Consider the following 17,152-nt stretch of genomic DNA (forward strand, 5'->3'; position numbering starts at 1 on the left):
CCGATTCTGTAAATTAAAAAAAGGGACTGCTGGGAATGCTTAACAAGTTGGGTCCCACACTGTACTGGTCGCTGGAGAGATTATTAACCAATACTGCTGAGAATTTATGTTCATTTTTCTTAGGGTCCTTTTGAAATAAACACTATTACATTTATCTTGTGTGAGTATAATCACAGTTGTGACTTTGTTCCAGTAAATGTAAAAAAATGTCATTAACCTTCACATTGCAAAGCTTGCGTGCTGGTTAGGCTTTGGAGCATGTGTTTCATTCATTCTGTTTTATTACAGTCCGGTGAGAGGGAGAGATGGAACATTAAAAGGCTGACAAAAACATTGTTGAATGAGATTGCCATACACTATGGTTAAAAAATGAATAATTAAAATGACGGCAGTTAGATTAGTAATTATAACGCCTGATTTATTTTTGATTTTCTTTTAGGCTTTTGACAATGATGAGGAAGGTACCAATAACAGCAAAGTGCGTTATGCAATAATTGGTGGTGACTACCAACAAAATTTCACTATTGATCCTTACACTGGCATTCTTAATTCGATTGGAGTTATTGATCGAGAAGACATAAACCCTTCATGTAATGGAAAAATCACTCTAATTGTGGAAGCTCGTGATTTAGGTGTTCCATCTCTTTCAACAAATGTTAGCGTTGTTATCAATATAGAGGTAAGGTTTTGAACTTGGGTCTTTACACAACGTAGTAATGTTAGAAATAAGACCAGAAGCAATTCAATATCCGACTTATTCAATATTACTCTTCTGTTTCAATTTTATATAATACTCATTCCTTCAATGTTTTTATTGGAACCTTAAAAATGTCCAGTGGGCTCTTGAAAAATATTTTATTTAGTTAATGATCATATGATATTCATGTTGATATCAAGTATTTATATTGATATAAAGCTTTTGGGAATGTTTTTGACAGCAAAGGATTGTTTAGAAGATGTGTGGCCAATATTTACCCCTTAATCAATATTAACCATGAAAGTATACAATTATCATCAGATTGTAGATTATAGAAGCTTGGTCTCAATCTTTCTGTGATTTGGTAACTACATTTGAAAAGCATTTTTCCATCTCCAGAGTATTGTAAGTCATCCTGAGATGTGAAAGGTCATTCTTTAAACATAGGTTTTTCTTTATTTGTTTTAACATTTTCCCACTCTCTTGCACTCCCAGTTTTAAAGAAGTACTTGGCTTGCAGAAACATTTAATTCAATGTGCACAAAATGAAGAAGGGATGATAGTTGACACTAAGTGGACTGTGATTGATTATATTAGTTCAACGGTAAATTGGTGCCATTATTAAAAGTGAATATGAGCACAAATTCAAATGTAGGTAGACTGAGAGAGAATGTTACGTTAATTTTAATTTTAAATTGGATTTAGTCATTCAATAATTAAATGATATTAAATATTGAATTATTAACATTAAATAACTGATGATGGTTCTTTTTGTTTTAACTGGGGTGGGTTTGGGGCATGCATCCTACCCTTCTGCAGAAGGCATTTTGGCTGTTTAATTATTATAAAACCTCAAAACTGAGCATAATTTTAAGGGTTTAACAACTAAAGAGAGGACTGTGGGACATAGGTGATCATTGCTAGATCTAGTTTACCAACTTCACACAGGTTCTATAATAAGTTCTTAAGTTCATAAGTTCTAAGAGCAGAATTAGGCCATTTGGACGATCAAGACTACGTCATTCTATCATGATTGATCTATCTTTCCCTCTCAACTCCATTCTCCTGCCATCGCCCCATAACTTCTGATATCCGTAATAATCAAGAATCTGCCAATCTCTGTCTTAAAAATATACATTGACCTGGCTTCCACAGCCAATGCATTCCACAGATTCACCACCATCTGACTAAAGAAATTCCTCCTCATCTCCTTTCTTTTTTTTAAAATATTTTTCATTAGAGGCATCTGCATATCATAGTCCAAACCAATACAGACTTTGTTTAATGTTACATATTAAATATCCAGGTTTCCAGGGACCCAGTTACCAAAGTAGCTGGGATCCTCCTTTGTCAGTTACATATTAACATTGCCTCTAATTATTTATTTATATTTATAGATAGAAAAAATAAAGACAGAAAGAAAGAAATTAGAAAAATAGGATAAACTATCAATAATACAACTTAGGAGATAGGTCCGTAGATCAGAGAACATAACGATTCATCTAGTCCTGGGTTCAGGCTTCAGTCCGACCTCCGCGCCGGTCCAATCTACCCCTTCAAATAATCTATAAATGGAGACCATATTCTAGTAAATAATTCTGGTTTGTCATTTAAGACAAATCTAATTTTTTCCAAATGTAAGGTGTCCGACATCTCCATAATCCACATCGTGATTGCGGGGGTTGTTGGGTTTTTCCAAAATTTTAATATCAATTTTTCCCCAATTATTATACTGTAATCAAGGAAATTTCTTTGGTTTATTGTAAGTTTTAGGTATTGTTCTGATATACCCAATGGTGTTCTGATATACCCAATATTATTAATTTAGGATCGGGATCCAGTTGGATATTAACGACTACAGAGATTATTTAAAAAATATCCATCCAGTAATTTTTAATTTTTATACAATTTACAAAAGTATGGGTTAAATTAGCCGTGGGGTATTCTCATCTCCTTTCTAAAGGTGTATCCTTTTATTCTGAGGCCGAATGGTGTAATTCTACTATCTCTTGTGATCTTATGATACTCTGTCATTCAACATGATGAAGGCTGATCTGTTCCAGGCCTCAATTCCTCTTCTATGTTCTTTCCATACACTGTTGCTCTCAAATCCCCAATCTTTTGAAAATGTAGCTACCTCTTTAAATATCTTCAGTGATCCAGCCTCCATAACTTGGGTGGGGAATTCCAAAAACATTCATCATCCTCTGTGCAAATAATATTTTACATACCTCAGTTTTAATAACTACCTTTTAATTTTGTAATCATGTTCCCTCATTCAAGACTATTACACCAATGCAACATCTCAATATCTAGTTTGTCAATATCTCTTCAGATCACATATGGTTCAATATGATCACATTTCAAACTTCAAACTTTTTTAGTTGTTCATAACCTCAGGAACAGGAACAGCTTCTTCTCCTCTGTTATCAGGCTTCAAAATGGTCCTTCCATAAGCCAGAGTACTGACCAATTCTCCTCTACATTGCAGGCATCAATAGTTCAATAATTCAATGGCACCAGGCACCGTGCCGTGAGTAATTACTCAGGGTAGGCAGTCAGCCGGCTTTTAAAAAATCTTAAACTGCGCATGCGCAGATTGCTCTCCCCTCTATAAGCTGTCAGTTGACTTTTATAGTCTTCAAAAGCCATATGTCTTAATAAAGTACCATATTTCCTGGCAATGAAGACGCACCCCCATTTTGAGTTGCTAAATTTTGAAAGAAGGCTGGTGGGACATGGAATTTCCCGCGCTCAAAAAAAAAGTTTCAATATAAGGCCAAGGCTTCCTAATCTCATTCATTCTGAATTACCGAATGGGTGGGGGGTGGGGAGGGTGATGGCAGGTGGAGAGATGGTCGGAAAAACGGGAGCAAACCGGGCCAAGTAGAATCAGTTGTGATCTTATTGAATGACAATACTAGTTCAAGGGACCAATTGGGGGGAGAGTTCCTTTCACGTGTGGGGAGTCTGGCCAGAGGTAACGTTGCAGGGAGGGCAGGAGCGTTGAGAAGGAGAGGGTCGGGGATCATGCTGGTAACTCACTCACCGCTGCCGCGGCACTCTGGGCGCTGAGCCACCGCATTGTGGTCGGGGAGGGAAGTAGCTCGGGTGGCTGTGAGCGGCCGCTGGGACTGGACAGCGAAACTGGCCGCCAGCTCAGCGCTTTCTGCCGGCCCGCTCACCTCTGACAGTGCTCTCCGTCTGAACATCTCTCACCTGCCGCTCGCTGGCCTCGCTCATGTCAGCCGCTTCCCGCAAATCCTTAAATTCCGACAGCCAAGTAACCTCAATTGGTCCCTTGATCACACTGTCGGAATTTAAGGATCTTTCTTGATGTTGCTGTACTGAGGGATAGCCAAGTCTATCTTTCTTGGCTAATAACCTAACCTTCGGCCTCCAAGACACAGGTAAATGTTTGTGCCTTATTTTTGGGTAAAAAAATAGCGTCCTCATTGCCAGGAAATACGGTATTTGAAAACGTATAGCTCAAAGAAATTTACTTACCATATTATTTGTTCACGAACTTCATTCTTCTTTCTTTGTTTCCTAAGATACTCTTAAGATAAGGACATGTTTAAAAAAAAAAACGCCAAGAAACTTGCGCTGTACATGCGCAGTAGGCTGCTGCACATGCGCAGTATGCAGTTCATGGTGCAAAGGCAGAATTTCAGCTGCCTTCAGCTCCCCTTGTCATTGACGGCTTGAAGCAGCATCAACGGCACGTCAGCTGCACATACATTCGCATGTTACATGTACTGCGAATGAAAGGCACGGAGAATTATGCCTACCTAAGAGATCTATCTAAGAGATCGATCTCTTAGGTAGGCATTATTCTTCCATGCCTTTACTATTTATATTTAATAATTACCATTTTATAAATGTAGTCAGGGTAGGCACTGCCTAACTTGCCTACCCTGACGGCACGTGCCTGAACGGCACTTTATTTGTCACATTTACTGAAGTACAGTGAAATATATTTTTGTCTACAGTTCAGTACAAGTATCACTATACATACTTAATTAGATATATCTTGGATAAGCATCTCAGGTAAGGTACAAGTGTATAATAGTAGTGCACAGTATACAGATATGCCATTTGGCTCTATTTTCAAGTCCCAGTTTGTAAGTGCCGAGTTCCTGACCACTTAAGCTTTTCTCTGGAACTATTACACTACAATGCTGAGAACTATATTCTGCATTCTGTATCTTTCTCTTCACTTTCCTTATTGTACCTGAGTTTGGCTTGATTGTATTTACATATAGCGTTATCTAATTTAATTGGATGGCACGCGTAACAAAGCTTTTAACTGTGCCTCGATATACAAGAAAATAGGACAAGCCTCTCATTCCATAAATTATTCCAGAGAGTCTTTTCAGAATTGCCAACACTCGTATATCCTTTCTTAAATAAGGGTAATTAAACCATACAGAATAATCCATGTATGGCAATTATCACAACTTTCAATTACAATTACAATTATTTATACTTTTAAACTCTAACACTATATAATGGGAATGTGTATATCATTTGCCATCCTAATTACTTGCTGCATTTGTATTCCAACCTTTTTGCACTTCATGCACAAGAACACACAGATCCTTCTAGTCCTTTCATTTGCAGTCTCTATAAATTCAGTTAATAGTCTACCTTTTGATTCCTTCTTCCAAAGTTCAAAACCTCAGGCTTTCCTATATTGAACTTCATTTGCCAAGATTTTACATACTCATTAAACTTGTCAGTTCAGATTCCAAATATCTTAATTGCATCATGAGTTGTTTACAAATACACATGACTAGATGTTAAAAGTCCAAAGTGCCAAATATCAATTTACTCCCGATGGTGATGGGAGCCTTATGCACTCACCTATGCTCCTCCGATGTTGAGAAAGGCTAGCCGGACACATCATTGGGGTTATCATGTGGGCACCTACTTTCATCGACGTTTCGCTGATTGAACCCACGACGTCTCCAGTAGGCTCAACGGTGCATTCTGGCGTCCCAGAACCACCCCTCCCTGCATCTGTCTAGTCGGCTATTTGGGAGACCAAATGGGGTCTTTCCTCTTCAGCCAGAGCCACTGGCTACTCCGCTCTGCCACCCGTGATGTTTCTTTGATGGCCTGGCGTAGGGCTTGTCCGCTGATCCCCAGGTCCTTCATCAGTCTTAAGGTAGATGTTGCCACGGTAATCCTTGACTACCGGGCAGATCTTAGCTCTCCAGCCCCGCTGTTCTGCCTCGGTTGCAAGCTCTGTATATCACAGTTTCTTTCTTTCGAAGGCTTCCTGCACAGCATCCTCCCAAGGGACTGTGAGCTCCACAAAATACACTATGCGCTGAGAGTTAAGCTAAATGGTTGCTACGCCTACTTTTTTCCCTCTCCCTTCCTGTGATTTCCCAATCATCTGGTCCCTCCCTGGAACTCATAAGGACATAAAATCATAAAGAATAGGAGTAGAATTAGGCTATTTGGCCCATTAAGTCTACTCTGCCATTCAATCATGGTTGATCTATCTCTCCCTCCTAACTCCATTCTCCTGCATTGTCCCCAAACTCTGTGCAATAATGTCACTATAATCTCTAAAGCCACTACTTTTAAAGAATTTGTTGCAGACCATCGGGTCCTGGTGACTTAGTCACAAAGTTTACTATTCAATGCAATACTTATTCACTCAGATTCCTTCCAGAAGGAGCCATTGATGGATTGGAGAAACTCAGGTCAGGTAGCATCTGTGGAGTAAAACAGACAGATGACATTTTGGGTTGAGATCTTTCTTCAGACTGAAGAAGAGTCCTGAGCCGAAAAGGTGTCTATCCATTTCCCTCCATAGATGCTGACTGACCCACTGAGTTCCTCCAGCTATTTGATTTTCAGATTCAAACTTTATTGTCATTGTGCAGTGTACAGTACAGAGACAACGAAATGCAGTTAGCATCTCCCCAGAAGAGCGAAAATAGAATATGAGCAATAAATATATATACATACATACATTCGTCGTAGTGCAATTTTTTCCGGGGGAAGGAGTGTCTGGGGGGGGGGGTGACTGGCAATCACCGAGGTACAGAGTTAAGTAATGTAACAGCCGCAGGGAAGAAGCTGTTCCTGGACCTACTGGTCCGGCAATGGAGAGACCTGTAGCGCCTCCTGGATGGTAGGAGGGTAAACAGACTGTGGCTGGGGTGAGAGCAGTCCTTGACGATGCTGCGCGCCCTTCGCAGACATCGCTTGCTTTGGACAGACTCAATGGAGGGGAGCGAGGAACCGGTGATGCGTTGGGCAATTTTCGCCACCCTCTGCAGTGATTTCCGGTCGGAGTCAGAGCAGTTGCCATACCATACTGTGATATAGTTGGTAAGGATGCTCTCGATGGTGCAGCGGTAGAAGTTCACCAGAATCTGAGGAGACAGATGGACTTTCTTTAGAACATAATTTTACCGACAAAAGCGATACCAATGAACAAAATGACACGCAAGAAGTAGGATCATGGGGGGGGGGGGTTGCATGGTAGGCCCCTCTGGCCCACAGACTATTGGGGTGTTCTTCTTTCTGTAGCAGAAACTATTCATCCTATAGATTAATCCAGCAGGAAGCTTGTTGGAGGTGCAGTGCAATGATGTAGCAAGGAAGGTTGAGTGGAGGGTGATGTGATGGCACAGCCCTGTTTGACCTCATTGTGTACTGGACTTCAGCAGGGATATTATCTGCTCTGGAAGTCGTTGTTTTTTGGCTATTGGATGGCCTCATGCAGGACTTGAGAATGGCTTGGAGGATATAGCAGAGAGCAGGTAGTGTACTGCGAGATGGAGTCCAGGACGTGTATCGAGGAAATCTATGAAGTGGTCTTTCCAATGAGTGCTATCTTCTGCTCTCATCTTAACAGGTTCTGCTCTTTACTTGCCCCTCAGCCAGGTAGCCCCTTGCATGTTTGGACCATGGACAGTAAGCATAGCAATGCAAAGGTCTGTGTGATCTCTCCCATTGATGGTGCTATAAATCTACAGCACATACTTCAACTCCACACCCTTACTGGTCTGCAATACAAGATTTGACATTGAAGTAGACATTAGTTAAGGAAATGAGAGTGGAACTCTGAAACTTGTCCCAGCTCATTAGAAGCTATAGAGTTGAATCCAGGAAATGGAAATACAGGTAGTGGCTGTTATAATTGTTTGGTTGAAAATTAGATACCATGCCGGGAATTGCATCTGCTTGGTTTTTAAAGAGAAAGGACTTCAAAAGGAGTTGGGGAAATGATTTATATCCAGTATGCATTTGTGGAAAACAAGCTTTGTCAAAATAACAATGGGAAATATTTCTAAAATGTTTGTATCAATTCTAGCGGGAAGGTAATGACTGGAAATGCCAAAGATATTAGTCCCAGGATTTCTACTTTAAAGAAAAGTCTTAAATGAATCAAAACATGTGGTAAATCAAATTATTTGTCATAAAATAAATAAGTAGTAATCAGCAAAATCGGCATCCAATGTGACAAATTGAAATGGTATTTCACATCATTACTGCATTTTGCAACATGAAATGAAAATAACCTATCCTGGAGATACCACAGCCACTTGTAACATTGAAGGCAGTCATTCTGCCTAAACTTCCCATTACTTCAATTTGAAAGTGCTGTGTAATTTAGTCCCATACCTCAGCCTTTCCAGTATTAACAATGTAAATTAGTAATCTTCATTTGCTTGCATTTATTTCGAGAGGACTAGAATATAAAAACAGGGATGTAATACTGAGGCTTTATAAGGCACTGGTCAAACAGCATTTGGAGTATTGTATGCGATTTTGGGCCCCACGTCTGAGAAAGGATGTGCTGGCGTTGGAGAGGGTCCAGAGGATGTTTACGAGAATGATCCCAGGAATTATTGGGTTAACGTATGATGATGTACTCGCTGGAGAAATGAGGAGGGACCTCATTGAAACTTACCAAATAGTGAAAGGCCTGGATAGAGTGAATGTGGAGAGGATGTTTCCACTAGTGGGGAAGTCCAGGGCCAGAGGCCATAGCTTCAAAATAAAAGGAAATACCTTTGGAAAGGAGAGGAGGAGGAATTAGTCAGAGGGTAGTGAATCTGTTGAATTCTTTGGCACAGATGGCTGTGGAGGCCATCAATGGGTATTTTTAAGGCAGAGATTGACAGATTCTTGATTAGTAAGGGTGTCTGGAGAGGGCAGGAGAATTGGGTTGAGAGAGAAAGATAGATCAGCTGTGATTGAATGACAGAATAGACTTGATGGGCCAAATGGCATAATTCTACTCCTAGAACTTATAAACCTATGAACTTAATATGAACTTCAAAAGCAAATGCCATTTGAACATTCTAACAGAAGCTTCTTCCACCACCTTTTCCGGTAGTCTGTTTCACATGTTAATACTGTAACCATCTGTGCAAAGAAATTTCCTTCTCGCTTCATTGTTTGTTACTTTGAATCACAAGCTGCCAACCCATTTGTCACAGGAAGCATTTTTTTTTCCTAATTGTTCTACAAAAGAATTCATAATTTTAAGATTGGATGAAAACTCTTTCTTTGAAGGAGAATAACTACACTCCAATGCCTTCATGTAATTAAGTCCCTAATTCTTGGTATATCATGGTGCATTCTCTCCAATCATTGCTAAAATGTGATCGCAGTATTGCCCACCAATTTAACTCATTGGGAAGGCGTAGAAAGACATTTTGGTTTTTGTTTCTCTGGAGAGAAGGAATGGGTGACGTTTTGGGTCGAGGCCCTTCTTCAGACTGAGAGTCGGGGAGAGGAAGATAGAGATAAGGAAATGGAAGGTGTGAACGAAACATCAAAAGGGGTGGAGATCATGGAAAATGTAGAATAGATCATTGTTAGCTAGGAGAAGGTATCCTGACGGCTTTTCCTAGCCAACAATTATCTTCTCCTCGCTAACAGTGATCTATTCTACATTTTCCTTAATTTCCACCCTCTTTGATGTCTCATTCTCACACCTTACACTTTCTAATCTCTGTATCTCCCCCTCCCCTGACTCTCAGTCTGAAGAAGGGTCTCAACCCAAAACGTCACCCATTCCTTCTCTCCAGAACTCAGCGCCGCATGTCCTGCTGAGTTACTCCAGCATTTTGTGTATATCTTCGGTTTAAACTAGAATCTGCAGTTCCTTCCCACACAAACCAAACAGCCCTCAGCTCCAGGATCTGTTTGCGATGTTTCTTCCAAAATGCATTACTTCTATTTATTGATAACAAAATTGTTCCCGCCATCTGCCAGACCCCCTCAACCGGGGGTGCAGGCACCCCGCCAGCTGATGACCTGAATTCTTTTTACGCACGATTCGAGACTGGCAACATCACCCCTAGCTCACCGGCTAACAACAACACCGCCAGCGCGCTTGCAAGCGAGGCTGGAGGGAGGTCCACCGCTGGGAAAGTGCACACATTCTCGGAGACCAAGCATGACGTGAGGAGGGCTCTGACGCAGGTGAACACGAGGAAAGCTGTAGGCCCAGATGGTATATCTGTGCAATTATTAAAGTCTTGTGCTACTCAGCTTGATTCACCACAATATCCAACCTCTCCCTGGCCAAGTCCGTGGTCCCTGCCTGCTTCAAAAGATCCACCATTGTACCAGTGCCAAAGAATGCCTCTCCAGCTTGCTTGAATGACTACCGACCAGTAGCCCTCACCTCGGTAGTCATGAAATGCTTCGACAGGCTAATCAAGAACCACAACTGCGCATTCCTCCCTCATACTATGGATCCGCTGCAGTTTGCATACCATTTGCTGGAACTGGGGCTGAGCATTCCGCTGTGTGCCTGGGTCCTGGACTCTCTCACCACCAAGCCCCAGATGGTTAAGATTTGGAGACATACCTCCAACCCCCTCACCTTGAACACACGGTCCCCCTAGGGTTATGTCCTTAGCCCCCTACTGTACTCCCTGTACACACATTAGCAATGTTACAAAATTTTGAGATTTAAAAAATCAAGTCTGTAATTTATCCCATCAGATAAAGTATAAAAAGAAGTTTAATTTGACACCTAATTCACTTTCATATCTTCAGTATTAAAAAAGTTATGGCCATTTTCATACTCGGAAATTAGCATCTTGTTCCCTATTGCTTTTCCATTGGCTGAACACAAAAGCTGTGATCGAGGACAGTCAAAAGCCTATAACTTTCTTAAAAATTAAGAGAACTGAAATAAATTTTCAGTTATTATAGTTTGAAGCATTCTTAAACAAATATGAAACAATCTTACTTAGATGACTTGAAATTAAAGCATATAATTAGTTAGTTACCTAATTGTAGCTAATTACAAAACTCAATTACTGGATTTAAACATCTATCAATTTCTTAAGAATAGATTAACATTTTTAAATAGCCTGTGTCCAAATAACACTCATACAAGAATTCACAATATAACATAATTAAAAAATCTCATTGTTATGGATTTATAGGCCAAATGGAAGGAATTTAATGTTTAATACCTGCAAATTAATTGCCATTTAAATCAACTTGCGAGTGGGGTTTTCTGGAACGCGATCATTTGGAACGTGGCGGTTTGCAGTGATTTAGACCCCCATACCAACATGAAAAATACTGCCGGTTCGTATGGGGACTAAATCACCGTTTCGCAACTTAAAATGTGAACTAAAGGCATCTTAAGAAACACTTTTATACATAAAAATAAACGTCTTTTACCTGTCACCTACATGAAATCTGTCCCCGTTGTCGGCGTTTACGGCTTTAGAAGCTGATTTTAAAATTACTCCACTTTGGGAACTGAAATTGTCAGGCGATTAAAAAAAAAAGACACAGAACGGCCGTCGGAACAATTCTTCAGCAAAAGCTTGCACTCCGACAAAATATAATCCAGGACAAGGTAGGAGAAAACCACGTTTTAACCCCGTACCCCCCTCAAACGCGCCAAAATCGCGCACACGGCCAGTGGCAGAACTGCAGCGCTGCTGAAGGTAAGTATTGTAACATACCTACACACCTGACTGTGTGGCCAGGTTCAGCTCCAACTCCACCATCAAGTTTGCTGATGACACTGTGGTGGTGGGCCTGATTTCTGATAATGATGAGAAGGCCTACCGGGATAAGGTGGTTGACCTGGCACTCTGGTGTCAGGACAGCAGCCTCCTCTTGAATGTCACCAAAACTGAGGAGCTGATTGTGGACTTGAGAAGGGCACAACATCCGAGGATGTATATGCCACTGGAGATAAATGGGACTACTGTGGATAGGGTGAGCAGCTTTAAATACCTGGGGTCCACATCACAGAGGACCTGACATGGACAACACAAACTGCCGCATTGGTGAGTAAGGCAAGGCAGCGCTTACCTCCTCAGGCAGCTGAGGAAATTCAGAGTCTCTCTGAGGATCCTTCAGTGCTTCTACTCTGGGGCTGTAGAAAGCATCTTGTCCGGCAACATCTCAATCTGGTTTGGGAACAGCTCTGCCCAGGACAGGAAGGTTCTGCAGAGAGTAGTGCGTTTGGCCGAACGCACTATGGGAACTACACTCGCCCCCCTGCAGGAACAATACACCAGGAGGTGCAGATCCAGAGCCAGCAACATAATGAGGGACCCCTACCACCCCAGCAACGAACTGTTCCAGCTGCTACTGTCAGGCAAGCGCCTCCGCTGTCACAATGTGAAAACAGAGAGGATAAGACGGAGTTTCTTCCCACAGGCCATCAGGACTGTAAACTCTTATCTCACCAGGGACTAATTTACTGTTGTGTTGTGTCTTTTTAAAATTGAAGAAAATTCTAAAATGTAAATACTGGTTCTGTTCTATTCTGTTCTGTTGTTCTGTTATTTTCGCACAATCTGCAAGCATTGCCACTTTCATTTCACTGCACATTTTCATTTCATTTCACTATGTGCATGTGACAAATAAAGTTGACTTGACGACATATGGTCAATATATCCTTGTCCACTAAAATCTCCCACTATGTATGACAAAGCAGAGTTTTGTTTTGTTAACAATTATGTTTCTGAAACACAAATCTAGGTCATTATTGTGTAATTGGAAAGGAGTGGACCCAATACAGATCACATGGGTGTCACACAGTACTTTTCTATCCAGTTGAAAAACATCAATTCACAATATGCTTTCATCACTTAGTGCTAGTGGATATTTCAATTTTCCAAACGTGTTACATTTTACTAAACAACTGCCCTATGTAAGCCCACATATACAACATTATTGGGTTTTCTCATTTCTTTTATTTTAATAAGTGTGCAATCTTTGCTATCCTGCTCTCCCATATCTGAGTAGCACTGAACATAACAGTCAAGATTTCAGCAACAGCGTACATCTGCCCTGGCTTCTTTCAACAACCGTAGAAGAATTCCAAGACCTAGCAGTTTCTTAACTTTGAAATATGCCAAAATACTTAACACTTTCTCTTTATCTATTTTTATCCTTTCCAATATCACCACTTCCTCCTTATTTACTGCAATGTTAGCCTCCACCTCTTGCTTTTGTAACATTTAGATGCTTTTAGAATAAACAGGCAGACACAGTGGACTTTAACACAGCTTTACTATGATTCTCTGTTCCAATTCATTACACATCATCATTAAGTGTTATACATGCAAATCACAGATGATTGGTTTGGTCAATTAATATGCTGCAGTCCATAGATATCAGAAGTGTGGCTGATAAAACTATCCAGCTTCCAATTGTTCAGTTTAGTTCAGAGATACAGCGTGGAAATTGACAATTTTACCAAGCCAATTAGCCTACAAATCTGTACATCTTTGGAGTGTGGGAGGAAACCGAATCACCCAGAGAAAATCCATGCAGGTCCCGAGGAGAATGTTGAAATCCGTACAGTCAGCACCCGTAGTCAGGATCTGGCAGCAACTCTACCGCTGTACTACCGTGACGCCCCTCATGAGCGAAGTTATGAGGCAAATCGAGAGATTGCTGATTCAGAAGTGGCTCTTGTCTTTTTTCTTTTTTTTAATGTTTTGTCTCGTTTAAATGTAGTTATAGTGGGTTTTTTTTTTTAACTGAGTATGTGTGTGGGAGGCGGGGAGTGGTGGGGGAAACTTTTAAATCTTTTCCTTGTACGGAGAACCCAACCTTTTCTTTGTCGGGTCTCCGTTGTCGTTGGGGCCTAGCACCGTGGAGCGGCCTCCAACCGGAACGACCTGGGGCTCCAGTCGCGGAGCCTGCGGACTTACCCACCATCGCGGAGCTGGCCGAGTTCGGAGGGGAAGAGCGGTGGTGGCGCGCTGCTGCAGCCCGATCCTGGAGATTCGGAGGCGCCAACCGCAAGTCTGATGGACCGTGGGGAAGAAACATAGAAACGGAAATTAGGTGCAGGAGTAGGCCATTCGGCCCTTCGAGCCTGCCGCCATTTAATATGATCATGCAGCCCCAACTCATATCCCGTACCTGCCTTCTCTCCATACCCTCGATCCCCTTGGCCACAAGGGCCACATAAACCCTCTTAAATATAGCCATGGACTGGCTGAAGAGGGACATGAGCCTATATGAGCCTGTGGGTCCCTGGTGGGAGACAGCTTTTCGGGGCTTCCGCAATGGCGAGTTTTCCCGCCCGAGTTGCGGGGTTGAAAAGTACCTGGAGCAGGGCCTTACATCGCCCGGCGCGGCTTTAACGGCCGAGGGACTTGCTAGCGCCAGCCGGGGGCTCCAACACCAAGATCCGGAGCGCGGCCTTGCATCGCCCGGCGCGGCTTTAATGGCCGCGGGACACTTACCATCGCCCACTGGGGGCTTTGACTCTGACATCAGGAGGAGGGGAGAGATAAGACTTTGCCTTCCATCATAGTGAGGAGATTCACTGTGATGGATGTTTGTGTAAATTGTGTTGTGTCTTGGCTCTTTTTCTTGTGTGTATGACTACAGAAACCAAATTTCGTTTGAACCTCAAGAGGTTCAAATGATAACAAATAAATTGTATTGTATTGGAAGGTACCAGGGTTGGGTTAAGCTGAAAGTTTACTTTCAAGACATCTTGGGCTTAGTCATTGCTGGACAAGGACAGTCTTTGTAAAGTGTCATAGATTCACTGTCCTTGCTAAAACAGCTATTTTGGAACTGGTATAACCTACAGAATTCAGTCATTCTTTGAAAAAGATTGTAATGTGCAGTTGGGGTCTCAGTGCGGAATGGGGCCTCACTGTTCACTAATCACATCAAGTAGGCGTGAATTTCAATTCACCTGAGTCACGGACACGTTCCCTGCTTCTCTTCAGCCTATCAGGCTTTGTTCAATGTCCCAATTAGTTTTCAATGCCTTTGACTAGAATGACAAAACAGCACCAGAAGATACAGCACAATTATCCAGTGAACAATAACCAAGTATGGGAGATGGTTCTAATACGTGGGTGGACTTTAACATTCTTACCAACATCCCACCAGGATGAATCATCACCAATCTTTTCGAATCCTCTCTGTAATTCTTGGTTCCTTTGAGCCCAAGTATAATAATGTTTATGACAGAATTAACTTCTCCATCATCTCCTTAAATCCTTCTTGTATAGCAGCATGCCACGACCAAACCAGGCCCTGTGCTTATATTAACCCTATCAGGGTCCTATTTATTTGTTATACAATAATTTGTATACAATCAATATACACGGTGGCACAGAGATAGGGTTACTGTCGGAGATCTGCGTTGGTTTTCTCCTGGAGCTCCGGTGTCCTCCCACACTTAAAAAATGTACAGGTTTGTAGGCTAATTGGCTTGGTAAAGTTGTAAATGTCCCACGTGTGTGTAGGATAGTGTTAGTGTGCGGAGATCATTGGTCAGTGCAGACTCGGTGGGCTGAAGGACCTGTATCTCTAAACTAAAAAACAAAACATGTTTCTGTTGTACAATAGCAGGGGATGTAAAACAAAAAGTTTCATTCTACATGGGATAGGTTAGATTGTCAGTACTGGCATTCATGTTGCAGGTACTGGTAGACGGCGCATAATAATGATGTGACATAATCCTTTACCTCTGTAAAAACCACTCTCATGGGATTTCACCCTCAGGTTATCACTTGGTGTAGTTCAATGGGATAAAATTGAGTTATTTGAACTGGTGGCCGATGGATGTGTGGACTCGCTGAACTGAAGGATCTGCTACCATGCTGTATCTTTAAACTAATAGTCTGATAACAGAGGGGAAGATGCTGTTCCTGAGTTTGGTTGTACTAGTCTGAGTCTGGCTGTCTTCTCCCCAAAATCCATAAACAGAACTGCCCCGGCATTCAAACTCTGGTTATACATGCGTTCAAGCTTTTGTATTTTCTGCCTGATGGGTGTGTGAATAAGAAGGAATGTCTAGATTTAATTTAATTTAGTTTGGAGGTACAGCACGGAAACAGGTACTTCAGCCCATCGAGTCTGCACTGTCCAACGATCCCCTCACATTAACACTATCCTACACACTCTAGGGACAATTTTACTTTTATACCAAGCTAATTAACTTACAAAACCCATACGTCTTTGATCAAAATTGTACTTGATTATGTTGGCTGCTTTCCCAAGATAGTGTGAAGTGTAGATGGAGTAAATGGTGGGAAGTTTGATAATTCCTTAAAAGACGAGCTTCTCTTTTATTTTCCAAGATTCAAGATTCAAGTGACATTTATTGTCACATGCACAATTGGTATAGTGAAATTTGGGGTCACCATACAGCCATACGAATTTAAAAAAAAAGACAGAACACGATAGTCTTTAACATAAATATCCCCACACAGCGGAATCAAAGTTTCCCACTGTGAGGGAAGGCACCAAAGTTGTCATCCTCCTCTTTGATGTTCTTTGCTGTTCACCCATGGTCGGGGCCTCCCGAGCCCCCCGCAGTCGCCGCAAAGGTGGCCCGATGTTCAGGCCCTCTCGCCGGGATGATGGAACTCCGATGTCGGAACGGAAGAACACCCTCAGCGGCTTGGACTTCGAATCGGCCACTTTTTACTGGAGACCGCGGCTCCCGAAGTCCACAGGCCGAGCTGGGTGGAGATTCACACTGGCGGCCCTCGGCGAAGGGATCCCAGGGCTCCGCGATGTTGAAGTCAGCGCCGCCCATGGCTGGGAGCGCCACAAACCACAGCTTTTGCATTATCAGCTCCGTTAGACCCTTCTTCCTTTGCTACAAGGGAGATGTTGACGATCTCATCCTATAATTTTATCTTTTAATCTGGGTAGGAGCTGAGTACTAAAAGGGCCAGGTGCATTAGCAGCCAATTTTCCAAGAAATTCGTTGCTCTACTTGGTTTTCTTGCAAGTTTGTCTGCTTTCTTATTCTGTTCCCACGTTGGTTCTGCACTGGAAAAGGCCCGGGTCTTATAAAACTCTTCTGGCTGCTGGATAATCATCAAAGTACCATCAATTCACTCTTACTTTTTGTCAAGACATATAAACATAATTAATTCACAACCATAATCATGCCTTTTGGCTCCATAAAGTATTATCTTTTATACTTCTAATTACATCTGC

General features: G+C 41.9%; 1 protein-coding gene across 1 annotated transcript in view; it reads left to right on the top strand.

Annotated features, from left to right (window-relative positions):
• The window catches only part of cdhr2 (cadherin related family member 2), an 84,873-nt gene that overhangs the window by 32,448 nt on the left and 35,273 nt on the right, over nucleotides 1-17,152 (top strand). Inside the window, exon 14 of the mRNA XM_055643065.1 lies at nucleotides 440-679. Coding sequence (XP_055499040.1) covers nucleotides 440-679 — 240 coding nt within the window. The remainder of the gene's footprint in view (nucleotides 1-439; nucleotides 680-17,152) is intronic.

This window comes from Leucoraja erinacea, chromosome 11 (assembly GCF_028641065.1).
Source record: "Leucoraja erinacea ecotype New England chromosome 11, Leri_hhj_1, whole genome shotgun sequence".
Classification (NCBI taxonomy): domain Eukaryota; kingdom Metazoa; phylum Chordata; class Chondrichthyes; order Rajiformes; family Rajidae; genus Leucoraja; species Leucoraja erinaceus.